At 44.4% G+C, this 26,779-nt stretch overlaps 1 protein-coding gene across 2 annotated transcripts in view; it reads right to left on the bottom strand.

Moving 5' to 3' along the window:
* ADAMTS17 (ADAM metallopeptidase with thrombospondin type 1 motif 17) overlaps positions 1–26,779 on the bottom strand; it is a 345,591-nt gene that overhangs the window by 36,827 nt on the left and 281,985 nt on the right. For both annotated transcript variants that reach the window (XM_077124036.1, XM_077124037.1), the window contains 2 exons: positions 23,064–23,223; positions 20,409–20,544 (listed from right to left, as the gene is read on the bottom strand). In XM_077124036.1, coding sequence (XP_076980151.1) covers positions 20,409–20,544; positions 23,064–23,223 — 296 coding nt within the window. The remainder of the gene's footprint in view (positions 1–20,408; positions 20,545–23,063; positions 23,224–26,779) is intronic.

Genomic DNA, 26,779 nt, shown 5'->3' with positions numbered 1-26,779 from the left:
CTCATCCTGGGACTGGCACTGAAGGCCTAGTCTGATAATGTAGTCATTCATTCAGCCCATGCTCCTCCGTCATTCCACCAAGGACTGTAGCTGGTTTCAAGATTATATGCAAGCAAATAAAAAATAAGATGCCAGACTGAGGAAAATAACAATTGGGGTAGATCAAGGTAAGTGGAACCAGCTCTATCCCTCCTTGCTCTGGCTACATGTGCCCCCCCCGGACTGTGCTGCCAACAGGGGACCCACTGCCTTGCGCACCCTCCTAATTCTCTCAAGTGGCCAAGGGAAACTACCTGGCCTTTTGTGAGCACCTGCTCAGACCCTCCCTGTGCCCTCTACTACCTCTGGCCCTTCCAAGATTATCCAAATATTCTGAGTGGCATGTACCACATGCACACACATACATGCACACACATGTGCACATGCAAGCCCACATACATGCAAACACACACATGTGCATATGCACAAATATTTCCCCACGTGTGCACACACATGCACTTCCCCCATAGGGACACACATATGTGCACATGAGGACACACACATGTGCACACAAGCACACACACACGCATACACTGATTTCGCTGGAACTTTCCCGATGCCCCCACCTCCCCCTCAGTGGTGGAGCTGACGATCGCACTCCAGCAGCGTGTTCTGAGTACACCATAAACTCTGACTCCAGCACGTTGCAGGGAGACAGCGCGTATTCACACTGCCGGCTAATAAAACAACCAGCAGTTTCCTATAAAAAGTTACAGTGGGATAAATCCACAATAAAATATTCATGTCCTTTATTTCCCTTCACAGAAAGATGAATACATCCCAACCAAATGGAGTCAGAGCAGATGCCGGGCAGATGTTCCTCAGGCAAGCAAATGAGAGACAATAATTAGTTTCAATTAAGTTCTCAGTAAATTAAGTAACGGAGACGTTGAGCCACTCAACTCCGGGAGGCTTGCTGGGCCAAAGTCAGTGAACCCGGTCCAAAAATATTTAGGAACGTTGGATTGCTTTGGATAATTCATGTTCTGAGTCAACTGCACAGACTCTTGGCATGAGTGGGAATAATGAATACCATAACCACTTTCAATTGCAAATAATAATTTGCTAATAATTTTCATGGGTAACAAGCTACAGAAACCATGTCCCTGAACCCTCCAAACAGAAAGGAAGGAGACTAATTTTATTTCAGCCATTTACTGAGCTTGGGGCATGAATTCGTCCTGTATGCTTTAGAGATTTTTATTTGGCGAGGGTTGTGTCAGGATGATCTATTTCCACTGAGCCACGGCTGCTACTTCTTGACTTTTAAAAACGATTTCCTAAGTCTGTATTCAGTGAAGGTGTTTGTGTCTAACTGGGCTTTAAGGAGGTCTCAGATGGTCTGGCCACCCTGCCCTCTGCTCTCCAAGAACCCCCAGAGAAACGACTCCTAAATCAACTCTTGCTGCAAGTACTATATGTTGTCAATTTCTTTGTTTGTTTCTTTAGGTGAGCAAAATCAAAAAAAAATTTTTTTTCCCATCAAAAGCAAATTTTATTTAGAGAACTGGAGAAAATGTCTCATATAATGTTAAGATTTGGGGGGTCACTTAAGAGTCAAAACTTCCCCTCCCTGCACCCCAAAGGCCTGCTACGTTTGGTTCTGGATGATCCTCAAGTACTCATCCCCCAGCATTCTCGAAGCAAGGACAGTTTCTAGTACAGAGCCTGGGGCTTGTTAAGGACCCAATGTATTTTTTCTCCATTTAATTCTATTCCACGGTTGTTCATGGAGAAAACTGGGAATCGAACTAGAACTTCCCCATTTATCTTCACACTGGTCTCCAGGGGACTTGGGGGAAACTGGCCTATGCTTTCACACATTATAGGAATTATATATACATGTAATCACTACTAAGTAAACAAAAAGCATGGATGTAGAAGAGATTCCCATAATGTATATACACAATATTCATGCACATTGTAGGAAATTTGGAAGGTACATTAAGTATAAAGCAAGAGAACCCAATAATCCCATAAGACCCTGGCCAGAGGCAATGCAGCCAACCTTTCCTTTCTGGGCAGTTTCGCCTTCTAGTTCTGTTCCATTAACTTATTTTCTCTAACTCTGAGGCCATACTGTAAGTAATCCATTTTGTATTCTGCTTTTTCACTTACGATAGTAGAAGCAATTCCTATGCTACTAAAGCTCTTTTCTAAGAGTGGTTTTTTTTAATGTTTGCATCTACTTCTTCATATAGGAAGCCATACATTACTTCACTAGTTCACACTTGTTGCTGACGGGTCTACATTTTAGATTCTTTCCAAAGGTTAGAAATGGAAGTACTAAATCGAAGGTGATGAGAAATGGCCCTCAAAAGACCAGCCTGGGACTGCTCTGATATCTGCAGTGATGGGGAGCTCATTACTCTATGACCTGGGAACGTTGTCCTGTTAGCCTGCTGAAGCATGGGGGCAGGCATGCTTGTCCTCTAGATGATGAAGCTCTCTGAATTCCCTTCTGTGTCTCCCTTTGGTCTTCTCTTTGCCTATACATGCAGTCCTTCAGCTGCTCTTCATAAAGCAGCAGAATCCAGGCCGCTTGCCCTCCACCCTTCTCCTGCTTTGGACCACCCTGCTGGTCACTGTTTCCTTAACATGTGGCCTCAACAATTACATGCTGTGGTTGTGACACGACAGCTTTGAGGAGAAACAATACTAATTGGACTCTAGTATGTGCCAGCTGTTATTTGCTTTAGTCTTCACTTGATTCCCAGGTAGATGAGGAAACTGAGGGTCCTAGTGAAGTAACCTGCTCAGGGTTACATGGCTAAGGAGGGGTGAGGTGGGCACCAAAGCACACTCCCAACAGCTGTCTTGCATGGCAGGGCCACTGCTTCTTGGCATCTGGACAGGGCATCCTGACAGGGCATCCTGACAGGGCATTTGTCCCATGTCCCCACTTCTAGGCACTTCCCATACGGCTGATCTGCTTTGTTTTCTCCATCTGTCTTTTCCTATCAGAAGGAAGCTCCAAAAGGCAGAGGGGAGTCCTGCTAATCTTTGGTTAGCCATAGACTTAATACCATGTGGCACATGGCAGATACCTGTTAAGGAGTGGATGAAGGAATAGCCTGAAACCCTCAGAGTTTAATGTCAGTGGGAACTCCTCAGTTCTCCCCTGCTTTTGAATTATTGCCGAGTGCAGGTTCTTGCATCTGTATATTTTGTGTGTACAGGTAATGGGACATTTGTTTTTTCATTTTGCTACTAATAACCAGAGAGTGTTGCCTGTAATATTTCTATTTTATGGAATCTACTGATGTTTTCTTTGTGACCAAATATTGGATCAGTTTTTGTGAATGATCTATGTACACTGATAAAAAGGTATACTCTCTATTATCAGGGTGCAGTGTTTGATATATATCTCCATAAAACCTACCTTATTATGTTGTTTAGGTCTTTTATGTACTTCTTTATTTTTGCTCCACTTGATCTATCTTATATTGAGAGTGGTATTTTGATGTCTCCTAAGTTTCTATTTATATCTCCTTGTATTTCTTGTGGTTTCTGCTTTAAACAAATGGTTACTGCATTATTTGGTGCATAAATATTCATAACAGTCATAGCTTCATCGGGAAGTGAGACTTTTAGCACTGTAAGTTTCCCTCTTTGTCATATTTCAGCTTGAGGTCTACTTTACTGGACTCAGGATCACTAACCCTGCTTTCTTATTGCTTTCATTCCCCAGGTATACTTTTGTTCATCCCTTTTTTATTTATCCTTTCTGAGTCTGATTTAGGTTATTCTTGCATACAACATATGGTTGAGTCTTGCTTTGTGAGCCAAATGCAAAAACTTTCCTTCTAACAGGTGAGCCAACCCCATTCTAATATGTTTGGTCTCAACTCTCATATTACTTTATTACAGTTACTATGCATATTCTGTTATATTTGCGGTGTTTTATTTCTTTGCTGTTTTAATTTTACATTTTTTTGTTCTTTAAAGGTTTTAATTTTTGTTGTACTTAAACTATATTTTTTACTAAGTAAAATTTTTACTCAAATATGAGAAAAGTATACACATTGTAAATCTGTACACATCGTAAATCTATAGCTTGATGAATTTTCATAAAGCGAGGCTAACTACAACTCGGCTTAAGAAATGGAACATAATCAGCACCTTAGAAGGCCCCTCATCCCCTCTCCTACTTACTACCCCCTCAGCAGTTCTGAATTCTATCCCCATAGGTTAGTTTTGCCTGTTCTTGAACTTTATATAAATGAAACCACAGATGATGCAGTCTTTTGCACCTGGCTTCTGTCCCTTAACACTGTGTTTGGGAGACTGGTTCATACCGTTTGGTGGCGCAGAGGTTCATTAACATCGCTCGGTGGAATTCTACTATATGACTATACCACAGTCTGTTCACACTTGGTTAATGGGCATGTGGGTTGTTTTGAGCTCTGGGCTCCTATGCATAAGTGAACACTCTTGCACATGTCTTGAACACACCATTAAATATACCACTGGGTATAAATCACAGGAGCAGAATTCCTGGGTTATAAGAATTTGTATGCAAGTGGATTATGTCAATTTACCCTTGTACCAGCAATGAGAGTTCCAGTTGCTCCATGTCCTTGCCAGCACTTAATATCATGACTTTTTTTTTTTTTTCAATTTTAACCACGCTGGTGGGTCTGTAGTGGTATCACATTGTGGTTTTAAGGTGTACAGGTGGAGAATACAGGTGAAGGCATCAGGGCAAGGAGAACAGCGTGGACATGAGTTTGGATGTGGGGGAGAACTTATACCTTTGTAAAATGTTCCTAGTCCCTTCTTTGTGAATCTTTACTTTCTGGTTTACTGCTTTTCAATGATATCTTTTGACCCCCATCCATTGTCTAAGCAACAATCAATGCGATTATTCTACTTTTCTCTTTCTCTCCCTCTTCCCATTTGTTTCTGCCACATTATTTTCATTTCATCAGAACACATAATATTTACATGATATTTTCCCATATTTTGTCTCCACCTTTGCTATAATCTTATGTCCAAAATTAAACATACAAGAATGTTCACCAGTGGCCCTTTGCCAAAGTTTCCCCAGTTGTCTCTTGGTTGGATGACAAGCATCCTATAATATAAGGGTAGAAAGACTGAGGGCCTTTTGTGCTACAATGGCAGAGTTAAAGAGTTGTGACAGAGACTGGATGGCCTGTAATGTGTTAATTATTTACTGTCTGCCCTTTACAGCAATCCTTTGCTGATCTCTCCTCTAGTAGATTCTTCCAGAATGAATACCATGGGTACGGTACCCTAAGCTCTTGCCTATTTAAAGCTGTTTATTTAAAACCTCAATACACAAAGGATAGTTCGGCTAGATGCAAGATCCTCAGTTCACATTTTCTTTCCTTTGTCTGCTGTCCTGTTACAAAAACACTCACACCCTTATGACCCCTTATGAAGCTGGGCGCCTCAGTACCACTCCCTTGCTAGATTTGGAACTGTGTTAGTAAGATTGAGTTGTCAACTTGGCCAGGTGAGCATACCTAGTCTTGTTGCTGTGGGCATAAGCCAATGGTACGTGAACCTCATCTGTTGCTAATTACATCTGCAGTCGGCTAGGAGGCGTGTCTGCTGCAATGAGTGACGTTTGACTTAATTGGCTGGTGCTTAAATGAGAGAACGCAATGCAGCACAGCCTAAGCAGCTCGGCATTCCTCATCTCAGCACTGGCAGCTCAGCCCAGGCCTTTGGAGATGCAGAAAGAAGTCACCCCGGGGAAGGCTGTTGGAACCCAGGGGCCTGGAGAGAAGATCAGCAGAGACCATCTTGTGCCTTCCACGTTAAGAAAGAACCTCAGTGGAAAGTTAGCTGCCTTTCCTCTGAAGAACTAACAAAATAAATCCCCTTTTATTAAAAGCCAATCCGTCTCTGGTGTGTTGCATTCCGGCAGCTAGCAAACTAGAACAGGAACCATGAGAAGTGGGTGGGAGGCCGAAGCGAAGGGAAGTAGAGTGACTGAACAGGTTCTGGGAGAAGCCCTGCTGCCTCACAGCCTTGAGTTTCTATGGCATGTCCTGATCTTGTGGCAGCACAACCAAGGAGCCCCGGCCAGAGAGTCCCATGGCATGAGGTTGCTAAATTGTAGACATTGCTGCATACAGACCCGCCACTGGGGGTCCCTGGAGACAGACCCAGGCAGTAAGTGTAGGGCGAGGGGCCACTTGCCTGCCCATGTCACGGGAGACTTGCTAAACACTCTGTTGACTGGACCTAGCCCTAATAACACTGTTCGACAGGCACGGCATGTTCTCATTAAACTCTCCCACGTTTTAGGCACGAACGCAGCCTTCTTTTCTAAAATGCACACAGTCCATCTGTCTAAACCATTGACTTGTCCTCTAGTTGTGCCAACAAACTGAGGCTGCATTTCTTGGACCTTCCCGTTTATGCATTTGGGAAGCCCCAAAGCCCCTTTACTTCTGGCTCTTCTCTCATTTGCCATGGTTTCTTAGCAGCAATCATCAGAGTCTCGGAGGTAACATCTGTAGTGTTGTCTAGCATTTTGGGTTGGATTTCAGCCTAGAATGGGGGTCTGGACACTTTTAAAAAATCATGATAATAGTGACCATAAAGATGACATATTTAGTATTACTAAATGCTAGTAATTGCCAGGAACTGTCTTAAGCAATTTATTTCTACTAACTCAGATAATTCTCATGATAGTCTTATGAGGTGGGTACTTTTCTTCATGCTTCATTTTACAGAGAAGCTGAGCCACTTACCCAAGTTCCCCAGGTGGTAAATGTGGAGCTGAGATCGGAACCCAGGTAGTCCAGTTCCTTATTCTCTAACCTCGATACAAACTGTTGCCTTGGGAGCTGTGTGTTCTGCCTTCTCCCACCTTTCTTGGGCCATCATTTTCTCCCTGTAATTTCTTCTGCCTTTGCAGGCTTTAGCCCTATTCTCCTGTTGAAAAGTACCAGAGTTTTGTTTCCTGTCACTTTCGACCCTACTGGGCTCATCCTTCCTAGTTTTTCTTGGTAATTTAATAAGCAACAAAGGTCTCTCTTTTGAACCCTTCTGAGCCTGGCTCACTCCCACCTGACCTGAGCTGTCTGCTAAGGTGCCAACCTATTTGCCACTTGTCATTGGCCCCACATCTCTCTCCTCAGGTGCTCTTGTGCTTCCATGACCAGCTCATCCGCTGGGACAGACCCCTGGCTCTGCATATGTTCTCCTCTTGTATCTTGTGGGGTTTGTCCATGATTTGTCCATGATCATGGGGTCAGACTAGAATCTTGCAGAATTTCCCCCACATGCTGAGCTGTATTTGTCTTCCTTACTTCTGAGATCAGAACTAGTTCTACTTTGACTCTTATTAATTCTGTTTTCTTAGAACATAGGGGTCTGTGTGTAACCCCACTCAGAGTTCCCTTTATTGGCTATGGCAAACTGCAAATTGATATCAGTTATTTCTTCTAAAGTTTCTCTCACTGTCCTACTAAATGACTACTCCTTCCTGGTTTGTAAGTATTAAATTCAGAGGAATGGGCATCCGTCATCTTTTCAGAGAAGAGCAAGCTGGGAAATTTGCTATAAACTTGGGAATCCAGCTGCCAACCCTCATGGCACCCCCAAATCTCCAGTCACCAGAGCTGCAGTTGTGCAAGGCTTGCAGCCTCCCTGGACAGCGCCACCTGCACTCTCTTCTCAGTGGGCTTCTCTGGCCCCTGTTATTTCTTCCCCTTCCATCTGTGGGCTCTGGGCCTTCCAGCTCTCAGGAGATCAGATAACTGAGAACTTCTCACTCCCAGATTAGCACCACACTCTTTCTAGTAGAGGATTTGTGCTTCTCCTGTTGTATTTGAGCCATGGGATCCAACCCACTAAACCTGTCTATTCCCACCATACTTCTCGAGTTAAAATTTCAAGTAACCCCAGTTGCCATGAGGCCAGTGGTTCTCAGTATAGATGCTGAACAGCATCATCTAAGGACATGTCAGAAATGCAAAATTCTCAGGTACCACACCAGATCTACTGAATCAGAAACTTTGGAAGAGGGGCCTGGCAACTTGTCCTTTAACCAGCCCTTCATGGTAGCACCACTTCATTATGCTCAGGAAATAATCAGAGGACGGAGCCTTGCTGCTGACTAGCTCTCTGGTTAACGGTGCCTGAGAATGGCTGGTCTTCATATCACCCTTTGCCCTTCCTGAAAACTCAACGGGCAGACTAATTTTTTTTTCTCTGCCTCCTCTCAAGATTCACGGCAAAGCTGTCTCCAGCTGTGGGGAGTGCTCTCTTCCCAGGGTGCAGATTAGGAGTCCCAGGCTGGGGCAACACGGTTTTGTTGCACACCAGGCCACGTTCATCACCTCTGTGGTGCTAATTTCTCTACCCTTCGTGCTGCAAGAAATTCCTTCTGGAAATAACTTACTTATATTTCACCAGGCCCCTTCCTTCAATGGTATTTAAATCCCAATGCAGGTTAGCAGGCAGAAGTGCTGGCAGCATCCAGCATTCTACATCCCTCTCCATCAAATGTAACTTCATTATTCTTACTTCCAGCAATCACTCCCGGGTTTGTAATGAGCCACCTGGGTGCCAGGCAGCTGTGAAGCTCCTAGTCCCGCGCTGAGCCTGCAACCCAATCTTTGGGATTCGAATGACACTGAAGCCCTCTTATAATCCCTTTTGCTCCCCAGGTCCTACCCCTGTCATGCTGATAATGCATGTTCTCTGGCATTCATCAATATCAGACTCAGAAACACTCATGAGGTGAGAAAGGGATCATTCGAGATTCTTCCGCTGTTCCAATGTACCCAGAAATAACATATAAATTACACAAATGAATGCCTTCAAAAAGGGGAACATTAGCATAGATGAAGGCCTTTCCCCAGTCTTTTTTTTTTGCATGGGCAGGCTCCGGGAATCAAACCATTGAACCCACGTCTCCAGCACGGCAGGTGAGAATTCCCCCAGTATTTTATTACCTGAAAAATATCAGCATGGGTTACATTATAGAGTTAAGCCTTATATTAAAAATGGGTGTGTGCAAGCGTGTGGGGGTGGGTGGGTGGGAGTCTTAAGAAATAATGGCTAACCATACAGTGCTGGGGTTCACAGCTGGCTGGTGTTTGTCATTAACATAGTTTTGTAACTGAGCAGTCAGGTGATTTTGGCCAACATTCATCACAGGCTTACACGTGGCTACGGGATTTATAGGCATTACTTCACCCAATCTCCTCTAGACTTCCACGAGAGGGGTTCTGATTTTTCAATTTCACGATGCAGAGGTCAGGTGACATGGGTTTGCGGGCCACTGGCAGTGGGGCTGGGACCTGGACCGTCCTTGCCTCCTTGTCCAAGGACGCCCCTCTGAGACACGGAGAGAGCATTGCACCCTTTTCTTGGTCAGCCACTGAGTCTAGCTCATGTGCATCTTTGTGATGAGGATAGAAGACTCCTGATTTGGCTCCCAATTTCTTTTTTTTTTTTTACATGGGCAGGCACCAGGAATTGAACCCAGGTCTCTGACATGGCAGGCGAGAACTCTGCCTGCTGAGTCACTGTGGCCCGCCCATATTTGCTCCCAATTTAAAGACAACCTACTTAAATACAGGCCCGAGTATGACATGGCTGGGTAAAGGGCAGGTTTAAGAGGAGGTTTCTATAGGGAGTTGATGCTGTGAGCCCAGAAGAGCTACTAGAAGAAGAGGGGAGAGTCACAGTCAGGGCTGAGGGGGGCAGTGGGCAGACACAACATGGACACAAGCCACCATGGGCCTCGCCTAAGGAGGGTGAAACATTTAACTAGGGAACATGCAAACACATGCTGGAACCCCCAATCCAGCCTGACGCCTGCTCCTTTGTCAACAGACCATCAGTTCAGACCAGACATCTACCACCAAAGTGGAAATGCTCATGCCGCGAGAATGAAATCCTGGTGTATGGCACAATGAGGCTGCCACAGAGACGAGGAATTCAGCAATGGCTGGGGCACTTTCCCTCGACAAAGCCCTCAGGATCCATTAAAATCACTCACAAGCACCCCTAAGCTCTAGGTGCTTTGGGTCTTGGGGTGGAACAGCATGCCAAATACTTTCCAGAGCCCACATGGCTCCTAGTAAATGCTCTCTATACATGTGCTGGGTGAATGGAATACTGGCCAAGTCTTAGCCCTCTGGAGAAGAGGGGCAGGGAAAAGAAGGTGAGCAGTAAAGAAAGGAATTGCACGGCATAACTGCACATCGTCACAGAAGAGACAGAAGTGTCCTGTCCGTATTTCTCAGCTAGTCCAGGCTAATTCACCTTTTGGGGGCCATAGTGGATACCCCAAATGGGATGGTTGAGGTCCTGAATTTTAATTTCTTTTCCAGCATGGGTCCAGATAACTCTAAGAAGAAGCCAGAAAACTGATCGACTACAGCATTCTAAGAACTGCTCTGGTGGATGACTTCAAAACTTCTAACTCCTGGCTGTGTCTCTTCACTTCCAGAGAAGAAAGCCACCACAGCTGCGAATCTATTCCCCCCAGAGCTGGAGTCCATTCCAATGTCATCTGCTGACTCTTCTTGTCCCACATTTGAATATCTAAATAACTTCCATTAGCAGTCGCCTTGGTCAGAAAACCTGCTTTTCCTTTCCTTGGTAGAAGCAAGTTGTACTGTTTTAAAAAAACCTGTTTTTTTTTTAAAAGAAGTGTGTAAAAGAGCAGGAAAACATTGGTTTGAGTTCCACTTGCAACTGGCAATACCTTGGGAAAATTTCACTTGCGATTGGTATGACCTTGGGAAAGTTCCACTTGTAACTGCTGTGACATTGGGAAAGTTACTAAAGAACTAAGAGTCTCAATGGCCTCATCTGTAAAATGGGGTGAATCTACCAACTTGCCAGAGTAACTGTGGGGCTTCCATGTCATGCCAGCCTATGGCCTGTGTCCCTATCTGATTTTAAGGTTCAAATCCTTCCTTCTCTACAACCCCAACAGGCAAACATGAATGGACCCACTCCCGATCAGCTTTAGATTTCTGCTCCCTCCACAATGTACATCTTTTCAAGTAGAACACGAATAAATTTTAAGATTCTGTGCATTTATACTGAATTTATTTTCAAATATTCTCTCATGAGAAAGAAGTGTCTCAGGGATATATGGGGCTACACTAAACCCGCCTAGGGAAGCACAAAGACAAGGAAAAGGATGGAGCAGACAACTGGCAAGTTCACTGGACCCACTGACTTTTTTTTTTTCTCAGCCATCACACCTGATCAGGTTAAGTACCAGCAATTGCAGCTTGTGTGGGTATAGCTCAGTGGTTGAAAGAATCAGGAGAAGTCTGGGTTTGGTAACTGGTTGTACCACACCCGGTCACTGAGCATCTGGAAAAAAAAATCTCATGCTCTGAGAATCATACAATTGCTGATGTTGGAAGGTTGTCAGCTAGGCTGACATTCCCATTGGGTTGCCTGTTTTCGGAGTGCATGGTAATTTTCCAGTACAGTAGCCCTCCTGCTAGCGGGCTTGCCAGCTCTCATCCTAGCTGGACATCGTCAGTTGGACGGTCTTTACTTGTTAGTCTTGGTTTGATTATGAGACCAGCATTTCTCTGTGTGCTCAAGGAAAAGGATATATCTGTTGTCTTTGCTTGCCCAATGTCGTCTTCCTTCTACTGATCCGAACACCTCGGCTTTCCTCTGTGTCTATGCTACACCCATAATATGCTAACCAACAGACCTTCCTGCAGGAATCTGGATTTTGAGTGCAGGGAAAATGTCAGGGGAGGATGTGCCGTGCCTCCAAAACCTGCCCACTGATTCTGCTCCTGAGATCCCCTCTCTAAAACCCAGTTTTAAGCTCATCTCCAATTTGGGGAGCTGTTCCACATTTTTTTCTGTATTCTCCTATTTTCTGGTATGTTTTCAGATCTTGTTTCAGAACCTTGACCCACACCATTTCTTGAGTGTAGCATTTTGCTATAATCAAAGCAAGGCCCAAAGTCCTTTAGAGGATGGCGATGACCAAAAACCTACTTTGCACTTCCATGCAAGTAGCAAAAGCTGAAGACCAGTTTTGGGGGTTGGGGGAGGCAACAGATTCATTTGCACCTATGCCATCAGCTTACTGGATGGTCTCCTTGCCTCCCACACCATATTTATTTTCTATTCCTCAGGAGGAAGAGACTGGTTGGTTTACTTTTCTAGTGGAGGGATCGGGTCTCCTTGGAGGGTGAAGTCCCCCAAGTCTGTATCTTTGGAGATGCTCCCAAAAGATAAGTTCCAAGACCAACATTGTCCTGGGAAACAGCACCCATTGCAATATTCTCACAGGCTGCTAAACGCACCTAGACAGAGCAGGATGCCTGAGCAAGACTGTGCCCTCACAGCCCTGCACAGCTGTCCAACCCAGTGCTCCTGACGCAACCACAAATCCCTCCTTCCTCCAAACTTGCTGTCAACCATGCTGTGGGAAATCCAGCCATGATCATGTTAGTGCACTAGCCAGGCAGAGACCGGGCCAGATGCTAGCAGGAGGGGTGTGGGGTGCACAGTCTGTAGGCCCATAGGGCAGCCTGGCATTCAGGGATGGGATGTGGGGCTACAGCTTCAGGGGCAGCACGGACCCCCTGGGTGAGCAGACGTTACCTGACAATGGACGTCACATTTAGCCTCGTTGACCATCATTGGGATTGGACCTGACAGCTGTGGCCTTAACCCATGCACAATCAGACAGATGTCACTTGAAAACTATTTCTTTGACATTTTAAGCTGTTCTCTAAGACCCTGTCAGGGAGGATCCTGAGCAGAACTGAGGACTGGGCCATGTTTGGTTTCCCCCCACCCCCCAACACACACACATCCTGCTCCCTCCTGTGCTGGGACCTGCTTATATTCCCAATTCTTCCAGCATTTGTGCCTCTCACAGATAAGGACCTGGTGAACTCGTTCCCACATGAGAGAATTGCAGGTTGGGTTGACTCATTCCCCTTCCAACATGGTATCTTTGGTTCACCTGAGAAATTCTAGGTTTTGCTCATTCCTTCCCCTTAATCCCCTCAGCATAAATGTGTGGGTTCACAGAGCCAGAATGCCTCCTTCCTCAGAGTAAGAGAAGAGCCGGCCTGCCTTTCAGATCTAATGCCTCCCCCTTCCCCAGGGGCACAAGAAAAATGCAGAGCCCCACGAAGAACCCCAAGCATGGGGAACATTTTTTTTTCAAAACAACTTTCTGAGGTACTGAGCCTTCAAAGTGCAATAACTCTGAACAAGGCCAGGCATCACTTTTGATGGTCAGAATAACAAGGGCAAGGGCACTTCTAGGCATCCCCCAGAAAGTTTGTGTCTAGACTATGTGGGATCTTTCTAGAAATGCTCAATGGTTGCTTAGTGAGGGATAGCTACAAAATGCTCCCATAAGTGATGTGCCCAGTTTATTTTAAAAAATTAATAACAGTGTTGGAATACTTCCAGAGTATATACATTACTTAGGAAAGAGTTATCCTCTCTGCATGGAGGGGACCTGGCCACAGCTTTTGCCAAGTTACTGTTTCAATTATCTGAATGGCATAGATGTTTGTTCATTGCTATCCTAATGCTTCTGCTTTGGGCAAGAAGTGGCAGAGATGACAGGAGAAATGGTGGACAGTGTTTTGTTCAGAGCAGGATGTGACAGACGGGGCAAGCCACTTTAAGCAGTGACCGCGAGGCGTGTGGAACTCATTGGCAAGAGGAGGTGAGATTACGGGGTCTACAACGACCCTGGGTGGGGGTCCCCAGGCCCAAAGACTTTTCTTATTCCGTGTAGTGCTTTTTTATGCGTACAGAGTGTGTTTTATCATTAATTCAAGCACTTTACTTGACATAATTTTGTTCAGTTTCAGTAGGTTGATAGGAATTTGTCCACATCACAAAGTTACCTAATCAATTGGCTATGTTGTTCATAGCTTTCTCTTACAATCCTTTTTATTCCTCTATTTTCAACAATAATGTACGCTTTTCCCTGATTTTAGTAATTTGGGTCTCCTTTCTTTTTCTCTTAGGTAATCTCACTAAAGATTTGCCAATGTTGTTGCTCTCTTCAAAGAACCAAGTTTGGGTTTTGCTGATTTTCTCTATTTTTCTATTCTCTCTCATTAATTTTGCTTCAATTTTTATTGTTTCCTTCCTTTTGCTTGCTTAGTTGCTCTTCTTTTCCAGTGTCTTAATATGGAAGATTTGTTATTGATTTGAGTTTTTTCTTCTTTACAGCTATACATTTCCCTGTAAGGACTGCTTTAGTTGCATCCCATAGGTTTTGCTGTTTTGGTGTCTTCATTTTCATTCATCTGAAAATTTTCTAATTTCCCTTGTGATTTCCTCATTAGCCCATTGGTTGTTTAAGAGTGTATTGTTCAATATCCATTTATTTATAAGTTTCCCACATTTTTTTTCTGCCATTGATTTCTATGTTCATTCTATTGTGGTTGGAAAACATACATATATTATTTCAATCCTTTTACATTTGTCGAGGTTTATTTAATGGGCTAGCATATGGTCTACCCTGGAGAATGTTCCTTGTACACTTGAGAATAATGTATATTTTGTTGTTGGGTGGAATATTCTATAAATGTCTATTAGGTCCAGCTTGTTACTAGTATAGCTCAAATATTCTATTTCTTTGTTGCTCTTCCAACTAGCTTTTCTTTATTTAAAGTGAGATAGTGAAGTCTCCAGCTATTGCTGTTTAATTGTCTATTTTCTCCCTCATTGCTGTTCCATGTATTTTTTTGGTTTTGTTGTTAGTACATATATGTTCATAATTTTATACCTTCTTGATAGATTAATCCTTTCATAATTATAAAATATCCTTTTTAATATTTAGTAACATTTAAAAATTTTTCAAGTCTCTTTTGTTTGATATTAGTATAGCCACTTCTGCTTTCTGCATTTTGCATGACATATTTTTCCCATCCTTTTATTTACAATGGGTTTGCATATGAATATGCACCTTTAAGGAGAAAAGAATGAGCCTTCCCTAGGACAAATTACTTCTATCTGTGGACTATTCATTCTGTCAGTGAGCCAGCCAGCACAGGCTCTAGTAGGAACTGGCCTTTACTAGCCCCCAAGGAGAATGGACTGTTCTGGGCAGCTGTCACCAAGGACATCCCAAACTTATTCCTGCAAATTCACCGGGGACCCTGCGATTTAGGAATTCTCCTGTTGCTCCTCACTGCAGAGCCATTCCTTCTATGGTCTGAAGTTCTTCCAGAACCTGGAGAATACTTATTTCCCCTTGATTTCTGACATATCACTTCATAATCTGAGTTGTTTTTGTTCTTTAAGTGTTTCTCAGACTAAGTTTTGCCTTCGAATTTTCCTTCCATATAATTTTGACTTAAAAATAAAATCCAAATATTGAATACTCAATGTACTTTATATTTTATTGTTCAGAAAAATCAGGAAGAAAGAAGGGCCTTTTGATGGGGTAAAGGGTCTACATGCAAAGTGTTTCCCGACAGAAGAAATTCTGTCACCTATGAAGATGCTTTCTTGGAATTCTTTTGACCTCTGTAATGATCAAAGAGAGGAATATAACATCAAAGGGTAAGGATGGTGAAAAAAGAAAACATGGTTTTCTAATTCTGAGACAGCACTCTGAAAATACTTTCTCTTCCTTCTTATTGAATGTTTCCTAATATAAATAAATAAGGAAGGGCTTCAAAGATTTACATATTTAGTTTAAATGCAGGTGAGAGTCTGGATTTTGGGTAATGTCAGAAAAAAGTTCTGGAATCAATTAACATAAATTTCTCCTCACCGTTCACTCCCAAATGACAAGGCATGTAGCTATTCAGAATTAGTATGGTTAAGATAATTGAGCAGAGATGATGAATTAAAAAATCAAACACATTTCTGTGCAGATGGCTATTCAATTCGAAAGCCAGTTTGAATGTTCTTTTCTAAATTATCCTAATTCAACATACAGTACAGCATGCACTGTCTGGGAAGAAGTTCAAATCATAAATACCATAGGGAAAAATCTAATTACTTGGAATGGCCTTTTCAAGCTCTAAAAGCTCTAAAAGGCCAAAAACCTCTAAAAGACTGCAAAAATGTTAAATCTGGTAAAGCATGAGCTATGTGCTGCAGGATGAGCCCACCTCACGGACAACCCCGCCATCTTGCTCTAGGGCTCTCTGGCACTGGGTCTGAATGAGCCAACACAGGATTGTTCTTTGGATGGTGGTGGGGCCCCTTCCCTGAAGACTTTGGTCAGCAAGGTGAAGGTTTCTGGCCACAGTCATAACAGCCGAACTGATTTGTGATTTCTGCCCTGCCTGCCAATGTCAGCGCCAGGTTTGCCAGTGTGTTTGTGCTGGTATGCAAGATGTTGGAGAGAGACCATCTGCCCTACATGTCAGATTCCAGATTCCTTATAGTAAGGGCAGAGTTTTGGAGAAGTAGTCACATAGACAAAGGATTAAAATAAAGAGGTGCTAATGGCATACAGTTGGGAAGGCAAAGGAAACTGTTGGGAACACAATGGAAAAAGAGGGTCAAAGAAAATTAAAGGTGGAACAGGGGAAATAAAGGGGAATACAAGAGAGAAAGAAAAATATCTGTTTTTTAAAGGTCAAAGAGTAAAAATAATACAGGCTCATTCACCTTGCCAGATTCAACAGCGGGTTGCATTTTGGCTTCTTTCACAAAGTTCACACTGTGGATTCTTGGGTTCTCCTTCCAGGTCACAAGCTCTGTCCTCCAATTATGCCCACCCCAACTGAAAGAGCCATTTGTCCCTAGACCCTAAGCATCTCCAAAATGTTTTTTTGATGAATGTATCTACCCCTCCCCCCAACTCCCACCCAAATTTTTACTGATGGATTGAATCCTTTCCCTATTTTCTACCACTCTTCTTCTAATGTCAACCTGTCTACTTTTCTTCACTTAATATTTATATAATAGTATATTTGTCCATAACATATAAATACACATACATACATTTAATTAGGATTTGCAAGAGTTTTTAAATCTATCAACGAATCACACATTTCTTTAACCAAACAATAAATATTCTCTGCTGAGCCATGAAACTTCATTTTTGTGCATCCACTTTAAGAAACAGTACAAGGGCAGATAGTTTGTAATAAATAAACTCACAAACAAAATGAGCTAGAGCCGGCGTCCAAGCATTTCCTTTCTAGGTTCTTAGGCAAATACCAGGTGTTGGCTTCCTTTTTATCAATTTCACTTTCCTCTCTGTTCATAGAAATCTCACTCATGCTTTAAGTCTGCTTTGTATGATTTTATAGCGTGAGGAAGGGAATGAAAGGGGGCGGGATAGAAAAGAGAGAGGCAGGGAGGGAGAAACCTATTATTTATCAAGTTAGATGAAAGCCAGAACCTTGTCTTTCTCTCCCTAAATGCCTGGCAAAAGGGAAGGTATTCAATGAATATGTACTGAGTGAATTAATTTATTGAGGCTTGCTATGTGCCAGGGGCTGCGCTGAATGCTACTAAAATGAGAGTAATTATACAATTTGAAAATAAAGAGTACCCCAATAATAATGGGCTTTGTATAATAAGAAAATGTACTGTTTGAGCTAGAACCTTTAGAGCTGGGGCTCACATTGAGTGTGGGAGCACAACATCTCTGTGGACAAGGCAAGTAGAAGTGATATTCTAAGGCAGCATTTAGCAATCTAAGGCTCGTGAACTAAATCTGGCCTGCGGACTCTTCCTTAGAGCTAAGAGTGGTTTTTACATTTTTTAAAGCATTAAACAACAGCAGCAACAAAGAACTATGTGTATTAGAGAAAGGATGTTGCCTGCAAAGTCAAAACTATGTACTATTTAGTCCTTCATGGATAAAGTTTGTTGATCCCTGTTCTAAGGAGGTACTAAGAGTGTGCTTATGAAACTGCTTTTTAGTCTAAAGTGTGTTTGGCACGAATGTGTGTGTGAACAAGGTGAGACCGCAGGATTGTGCTGTGTCAGACCACAGACTGTGAGCACCCTGGAGGCTTGCACACACTCACTTCCTCCAACACAAGCTTTGAGCAGCTCAGTCTCCATGAATTGCCTTCTCTCTTGGGTATGGGTCACATTTTTCTGATTCTTCATATGCCTCGTAATTTTTTATTGTATCCTGAAAAACTGTGGATGATGCAATAATCTACAGCAGCACTGCTTAATGGAAATAAAATGCGAGCCATACATGTACTTTTAATTTTCTAGCAGTCACCTTAAAGACTAAAAGGAAACAGATGGCTTTAATTTCAACAATATATTTCATTTGACCCAATATATCCAAAATATACTAATTTTAACATGTACTATTTTACAAACTTTTTTCCTATTAAAAATGTAAAATTTGCTGTTTTTTTTTTTGCACTTACAGCACATCTTAAATTACAGCCGCTCAACAGTTAGCGGCTACTCTATTGAACAGTGCTGCTCTAAAAGTACTATTCTAGAAGAGATTTGATTTTTGTTTTAGAAGGCAGCTAATTTGGCTGGGGGTAAAAAAGTCCCCAAACTCTGTCTCCCCTGGGGTGGGCAGCAGCTGAAACCTCAGTTTAGGTATAGTTCTTGCCGGGCTGTGTGTCTTCTGCCCAGAACACATCTTACTCCCAGAGATTTGGGCAAAATTTATACATAGAATTCAGGAGTCCCCCTCCATGGCTCTCTTCTTTCTGGGATTCTCCCTCCTTACTGTCCTTTGACTGCTTGTTTTGTGGTCAACCCTGTCCTTTGACGGCTGACCCTGTGACTGACTGCAGAAATCTCTGCTCCACAAAGATCCAACTGAAGCTTTCCTTTAGTTGAAAGTTACGAAACTGGGAAATTCATTTCTTTCTTCCATGTATCCATTCCCCTCCAGTTTCTGCCTGTTCTCTAGCTTTCAAATAATTGCTTTTAAATATTTTTTCCAAGAGTTCATCATTGTTAAAAAAAAAAAAAAAGAGTTCATTTTTGTGACCTCCAGGAGGTATGGCTCAATACAAGTTACTCCATCATTACGGGAAGAACACTTGATTGTGAAACTACAGGAATAAGGTCTAAAAACTGCCAGTCAAGAGTTCTGGGCTTACTCTGAGATGAGAGAGGGAGGCTGAGTGGACTCTCCCCCATTGTATATGTATCTCGATTCAATGAGAGCAGCTCTGATTTCCTACGTTTCATCTATTGGGTTTCTATGCATAATTCTAAAAACATTTGGCTACTGAAAGAGTTTGAAAACATGTTTTCAAGGCATGACCCTTGAGCACACACACTGACTTCTCCTCTTCTAGATTCGTTTATGTTGCTTTCTCGTTATTTCACAAGGGCCAGTCTGTCAGCCCCTGGTCTCAGGAGAAGGGATGATGGTCCGTCCAGCAAGCCCTTCCTTCTCTGACCCCACATATATGTGAGAAAGGACTGATGGGTTTGTGGGGTGGTTGCTCCTTCCCAGGATGCTCAAGAAGACTGGCCCACTCAGGAATTTTTTTCTCAGGGTCTCTAACATTTGGGTAGAACCTCATTTTTAATTTGCCAAGGAACACATAAAATCAGTGAAATAGCTTTCACCTTCTTGCTTTCCCTCTTTTACTTACCCACATCTTATTTTATGAGTTGAGCCAAGCAAAGGGGGTTGGTGCAAAACACCAATGCTTTGTGCAGCTCTTGCTCCAGGTAAGTGGCACCTGTTGAGCTTAAGAAACATCGCAAACTACCATATTAAAAGTCCAGCCTAGTTACAAAAGGCACAGAACCACAAAACAAAATCCATTCCATTCAACTCAGAGCAGAAGAGGTGGCAAAGGAGTGACACACAACCCAACAGCCAAGGCACTGTGCAAAGTCCCACTAAAACTGCTTTTTTAACCCACTGAAAAGAAAGGCGTGATGGATGAACACATGCCACAGAATTCATCTCTCCTGACAACCCAAGATAATTCACTTTGGACCATACCAGTGTCATGCCATGAAAGCTGGGATTAGGAATAAAAGTTCTGATGGATCCCAAACACTAAACACCAAGACCGACATCCACTGGCGTTAATTTCAGCCACTGAGACAGCTCAACCACAGGCCCTAAACTTTGGTGCACAATCACTCGTGGCAGCTCACATGGTGACATTTAGTTTCTTTTCCTCCAAGACCAAGTGATTTGGGGGAGTTGATGTGCATCAGTTGCAGGTGTGTGGTGATGGCTAAGTTTTTCTCAGTGAGATGCTATTAATGGTCTCCTTTTTGACAGCTTCCAGCTAGGTCTGTACAATTCCAGCAGAGTTCTGGCTTAGTAGCCAGAAACTCACTATTTCGAGGAGGCATTGATCACCCAACGACGATGACAGAAATCTGGCATGGAATGGCACTGAGGTATAGATGGGTGTTACCGCCTCCCCTCTGCTGGGTGCACTGCGGGACCCGCCCCGCAGCCCTGGGCTCCTTACCGTGACTGGCAGGGCTGCATGTTGCACCTTCGCACCTGGGGCTCCGGGCGGCTCTCTGGGGGGCAGTTACTGTCGTTCACCAATGTCATGGTCTTGTTAACAATCCGGGTGCAAGACACGATGGTTTTGCACTGCCCTGAAAACCAAGCCACAGGGAGCTGGGGGACGGCGGCCTCACACTGGCTGGCAGGGGAAGAGGGCTTGGGCAAAACTTTTGATCCGTTTGTCATTTAAAGTGACTTGTGATGGCTTACGGGTTGTCTGAGAGAGATGAGGGGTATGGGAGACAGGACAGCATGAAGAAGGGGAAAGTTCTAGAATGGGATCAGAAGACGGTAATGCTGCAGATTAGCTGTGAACTTGGACAGCTCGGGCTTCATCCCGGCAGAAGTTCTGATTTGGGTCTTTAATTTCTGCCCAAGACTGCCAATCTTCTTATCTCTGCATTTGATGTTTGACATCTATGCAAATCCAGGCTCAGTTAAATACCCGTACCTCAGCCCTCACCCAGGAGCACGACTCCCTATGACAGAATTCCTGCTTGCTAGGGCGGACGGACACACAGGGGGGCTTTTCTGAGGACGCAGAGCCCCACAGCCTCTAGCAGGGAATTCTAGACCAATCCAAGAACTTGTCTAGCCAACTGCTGCTTATGCTGAAGCACCTCCTGCTCTTGGGAAGCTCCCTAACCCCCCCAGCTGGATGTAGCTACTCTCTGGGGTGTTTCCAGAGGATCTTACATGCTGCTTGGCTGTGACTTTGTCCAGGAGGCCAGGTAAGTGGAGTCAGGAGGGTGGCCTCTGGGGCCAGGCCCTCCACCACGATGTACATCATCCTGGGTTAACCACGAAGCCTTCCATGGCTTGGTGAACTCAACTGGGCCAGTTTACTTCACCCCAGACCCGTATCTTATACCTTAGGGTGCTTCAACATGGGCAAAGTAAGTATGTTTATATATATTTATATAGTGCTTAGAACAGGGCCTGGCAGGTGATTAGCACTTGATATTTAGCTATCTTATTGTTGTAATTGTTGTTATTTGGGAAATGTGGTGATAAAAGATGAATAAGATGTCAGGCACCACTATTTGGATCCCAGGCCCCTTGCTGGGTCTGCCTCCTGGAGAACCGGCCACACGGGGGCGACTCAAAATCATGGTGCCCTGAATGACCTCCCCAGCCTCCTACTGCCCCCCTAGGAGTAGCCCTGGGCAAGTGCGGCAAGCTCGGAGCTGCTGCAAGCCAGATTCCAGCTTGGGTGGCAGGTCCGAGTTGTGGTCGGGAGCTGGAAGTCTGGTGTTGTCAAAGCATGTCACTGAGCCAGCGGTGACAGTGGCACTCCAGGGCCCCCAACCTAGGAGAGCCCGCAGCTGTTCTGTTCTGGCCATGCTCAGTTTGCAACAAGTTGCCCAAGAGTAAAGGCCTGGCTATGGTCTGAGCTGCAGGTCTAGGCTGGATTTGGAGGCTAGAGGGCCATCAGTATACAGGGCTGCTGAAGGTCTGAGAAGGCTGGAGAATCCAGAGCTGCTGGGGTCCCTGCAGTCATGCCATGCGCCATGGGCTGCTGAAGGCAGGCTGAGAACAGGCAGCAGGATTGGTTAGCCACGGCAAGCAGGAGAGGGCAGAGGTCAAATGGGCTCAGTGATGCTATGGTGACAATTCCCCATTAGAAATAAAGCGACAGGTCACTTAAGTGACAAACAATTCTGTACATATATGCGACAAATGTCCTTAACTGTAAATGGCAGCTCAGGCATGGGGATGGGGGAGCATGTCTCCAGGTCTATCCTGTCATCCCACCTTCTCGGGTAGCATTCTAGGGTCCAGGCCAGCCTTCCTTCCTCAGTCTGAGTGTGTCAAGATCCACCTGTCCCATGTCCCACTTCCATGGCCCTGCCGTGCCCTCCGTTAAGGAGACAAATGACACTGTAAAGGGGCTGCCTGCCAAGCATGAAGGGCAGTTTCCTATCACCCCCCCTAACTTTCATGGGAGTAAACACCAGGCCTCTGGTTCACAGTGACTTTGCCAGCCTCACAGGCTCCTGGCTGGCTGTGCAGCCCCTCTGTGGGCGCCAGGTGTGAGCCTCCCATTTTAGGGGGTGGGGGTGGGATCCAGTGTTAGGGAACGGAAGTCGTTTGCTGAGTCCGTTGGGAAACTGTGGCTCTAGGACTTTTATTCAGAATGTTTTGCCTCACTTCCAGGACTTTTCCTTTCCAGCCCATCAAGGACTTTGGTTAGTGGGGCAAAGAAGAAAGGACATGTGGAGGCAGAGAACTCTCTGGCCACCCTCCACCAGGTGACAGGCAGCAGGTGAAGGTCTGCGCTGGTCACACACCAGGGACAGCCGGTCAGACCCAGGACATGCTGGCACAGGGGCCACACCTACACTCGCGGGTTAGGGTTGGAGGGCCCCCTGGCTGCAGACAGAGAAAAAATGTGGGTGCAACACTCTCGTGTGTGGATTTGCAAGCCTCTGCCAAAGGGCTTTGCTGAAATTTTCAGCGGGGACTGCTTGAGTTTCATTGGGCACTGGCTGCTGAGAGCTGTGGATTTACTTCTCCTTCCTTCAGCAAAACCTCAAAGTAAATGGGCCAGAAGCCCTTTCCTGCATCCCTACCTGCTCCCCAGCAGCTTCCCCTCCCCACAGCTGCTCACCTCCTCCGCACTGCACGCTGCATCCTTCCCAGCCGCTGTGCGTCCAGATGAATGGCGAGTCCTGGGGTCTCTCCGGTTCGCTTTGATTTTCTGCAGTGTAGTTTACGGGGATGGTGTACTCGTAATGAATTCCATAGTTTTGGTCGTGAAACAACAACACCTGGATCAGCAGCAAAATAGAAAGCCATCTTAAAATCTAATGCACACAGAGAATAAAAACGTATTTGCAAAGTCCCCTTGAGGGACTGGGGAGAAAGGAGGAAATATTCAACTCCCCCATCTGGGGAATTTATTATATTCTTGCAAGCCATGGTGACAACCAATTGAATAGGCTGAGCCCTTGATCTTGGGGTTCCCCTATGAAGCTTATTCCTGCAAAGGAGAAGCTAAGCCTACTGATAATTATGCCTAAGAGTCACCCCCAGAAAACCTCTTTCGTTGCTCAGATGTGGCCTCTCTCTCTAAGCCAACTCAGCATATGAACTCACTGCCCTTCCTCTTACATGAGACATGAGTCCCAGGGGTGTAAATCTTCCTGGAAATGTGGGTCCTGACACCCTGGGATGAGTCAGGACCCAGCATTAGGGAATGAGAAAGCCTTCTTAACCAAAAGGGGAAAGAGAGAGATGAGACAAAATAAAGTCTCAGTGGCTGAGAGATTTCAAGTAGAGTTGAGAGGTTATCCTGGAGGTCATTCTTATGCATTATGTAGATATCCCTTTTTAGTTTATGGTGTATTGGAGTAGCTGGAGGGAAGTATCAGAAACTTTAGAACTGTGTTCTAGTAGCCTTGATTCTTGAAGAAGACTGTTTAGCTATAAAGCCTTTACAGTGTGACTGTGTGATTTAGCTATAACGCCTTTACAATGTGACTGTGTGATTGTGAAAACCTAGTGTCTGATGCTCCTTTTATCCAGGGTATGGACAAATAAGTGAAAAAAATAAGGATAAAAAAATAATAGAGGGAGATAAAGGGTAAAAAATTGGGTAGATTGAAGTACTGTGGGTCAATGAGTGGGAGGGGTAAGGGATATGGGATATATAAGTTCTTTTTTTTCTTTTTATTTCTCTTTCTGGAGTGATGCAAATGTTCTAAAAATGATCATGGTGAAGGATACACAGCTATGTGATGACATCATGAGCCATTGATTGTATAATATGGTTGGACTGTGTGTGGATATTTCTCAAGAAAAATATGAAAAATTGAGCCCACAGGGTTGAATTTACAAACCTACCTACCCTGTGGCTATTTCCCTGCCAAGGACCGCCAGCTCTTTTGTGGGTTTTAAAGTAGGTCCTCCTTTATTTCTGTCTTGGATTCCTCAAGTATTTCAAGAACTGTATGTGTGTGTGTGTGTGTGTGTGTGTGTGTGTGTGTGTACTCTCCTTCTGGAGAGACCAGTTTAGACTGGGAGTCTGGGAGGAGCACTGTCTGGGGCTTCTCTGTCTGTTCCAGGCAGAGAAAAATACATGTTCCCACACTCACTGATGAAGCTGCTTTGGAAAACAGGAAAAATACAAATATCTGGTTTTTATCCAGAAAGACATCTGAGCAAGTAGGGTTGCTCTTTCACTTTGCCTTTCTCCACCTTCTCACCAGTCCTTGCCATGTTCCAGGGAACCCCGGGGGAAGGCAGGCTCATGGGCAAAATACACCTACCCCAGGAAGAGACCAAGGATGCCAAGCCTTGTGGTCTTTGGAGAGAGGCAATTTCTGCTGCCAGGGCCGGTGGATGATGACAGTCAAGGGGTGGCAGGGATATAGGAGCTTAGGGCTTTAAGCTGGGGGTGGGGGTTGAGGGGTCCATCATATTTTCTGTGGGCTGTCCTGACAGCTGGGTGGCCCTTGCATCTGAAATGCTCCAGGGCCACGTTGAATGGAGCATCTGCCGCTCATTTGGCAATAGATGTGATAAGCACTACCTGCTTCGTTTCTTTAGATAGCATGGTGCAAAACAAGGCCTGGGAACTGTTGAGCTGGGTACCAGTAGCCTTGGGCCTGTGAACTGTTGAGCTGCGTACCAGTAGCCTTGATTCTTGAAGACGATTGTATGATGATGTAGCTTTTACAATGTGACTGTGTGATTGTGAAAACCTTGAGCTGATGCTCCTTTTTATCCAGGGTATGGACAGATGAGTGAAAAAAAATGGATAAAAAAATGAATGAATAATGGGGGAGAAAAGAGGTAAAATAAATTGAGTAGATGGAAATACCAGTGGTCAATGAGAGGGAGGGGTAAGGGGTATGGGATGTACGAGCTTTTTCTCTTTCTGGAGTGATGCAAATGTTCTAAAAAGGATCATGGTGATGAATTCACTGCTATGTGATGGTATCGTGAACCACTGGCTGCATACCGCATATGAACTGCACCTGTGTGAAGAGTTGTCAATAAAAACATTTAAAAAAAAAAAGCCCCATGTAGAAGTTTAAAACGGCCTGGACATGGGCAAGGTGTTATGTGGCCGAGCTCGGGGGCAGTGTGCACTCATGGGTGGGTGTGACAGTTAGCAAGTTCACTTCCATCCACGGAGGACTCGCCAGCAGGAGTTCCAGGCAGGGGGTGCAGGATTCACCTGAGCCAGGAGAGAAATCTGCCAAATGAAGGGAGCCACCTCCCCTGTCCCCAGTCACCTCTCAGCCCTCCAAGGGCTTCAGTGGTGGGGCAGGGACGGGTGCTAAGTAGCAGACCTAAGTGAAGAAATGTCCACTTCTCCAAGAAATGCACTTGGAGTAAAGCATTTGGAAAAATGCCTCCAGTTTAGAAAATTAAAAAAAAAAACAACACAAAAACCTATGCTCCAAAAGAAATTTTTATCATCTCAGTATGGGAATGAGAATGGTGAATTGAGAATCCATATGCAATCGATTTCATGCAATTTTCTAACCAAGTATAATTTGTGTGTGCGTGCATGTAATTGGTTTTAAATGCACGTCTCCATGGTTTTACTGGTGCCCTTAACTCTGCAAGCAATGCTGTGACAGTGGCTTTTCATGGAGAAGCAGAGAGATCCCTTCCCTCTCATTTCTGGGCTTAGAAACATGAAGTACCAATCACATTTCAAGAGCGAAAAATGAGCAATATTAAGTGAAGTGACAGAATTTTAGCCATGGCAGTTGCTGTTTGTCTCTGAGTTTTGTTTATACGGCCCAAATGAATCCAGGTTGTACATTTTCTTTAACAGACTGATGATTTGTTCAGTTTATGAATGTTTTTGGAAGAGGAGAGAAATAAACTCATCTTGGTGTTTGCTAGATGAAGCAAATACATGTGCTAACAAAAGGGGATGTTTCTGTATGAATTTTACCTTCTCTGTGACTCCTCTTTTTGTATCTCTGAGCAATGTCTTTAAGATCAGAATGGAAAGATTTGTCCTAAGGGCCTTGATGGGTTATCACAGAGAAATGGTTTAGGTACAGGTTCTTGGGTCCCAGGAAACAATTTGCAAGAATGTATTTGCAGTGGATTTGGTGGACTGAGTATGGCATTGGGAGATTTCTGGATAGCTTATGTTGCTCATGGAAACCGTTCACTTTTGTCTCAAGACAAATTGCAATGGGCTTAGTGCCACATGAGGCAGCACCTGGGAGGGGGGCCATAGCTTATGAGCAGCTCTTCGTGGGATTCCCTGGGGGTTGGCCAGAGAAATTTCTAGGTATCACCTAACTTTGAGTGGCAGCAGGTAGACAGAGGCCATAAATTAATGGGGGAAAAGAA

The sequence above is a fragment of the Tamandua tetradactyla genome, chromosome 12 (assembly GCF_023851605.1).
Source record: "Tamandua tetradactyla isolate mTamTet1 chromosome 12, mTamTet1.pri, whole genome shotgun sequence".
Lineage (NCBI taxonomy): Eukaryota > Metazoa > Chordata > Mammalia > Pilosa > Myrmecophagidae > Tamandua > Tamandua tetradactyla.
This window is presented reverse-complemented; position numbering and strand designations above follow the sequence as displayed.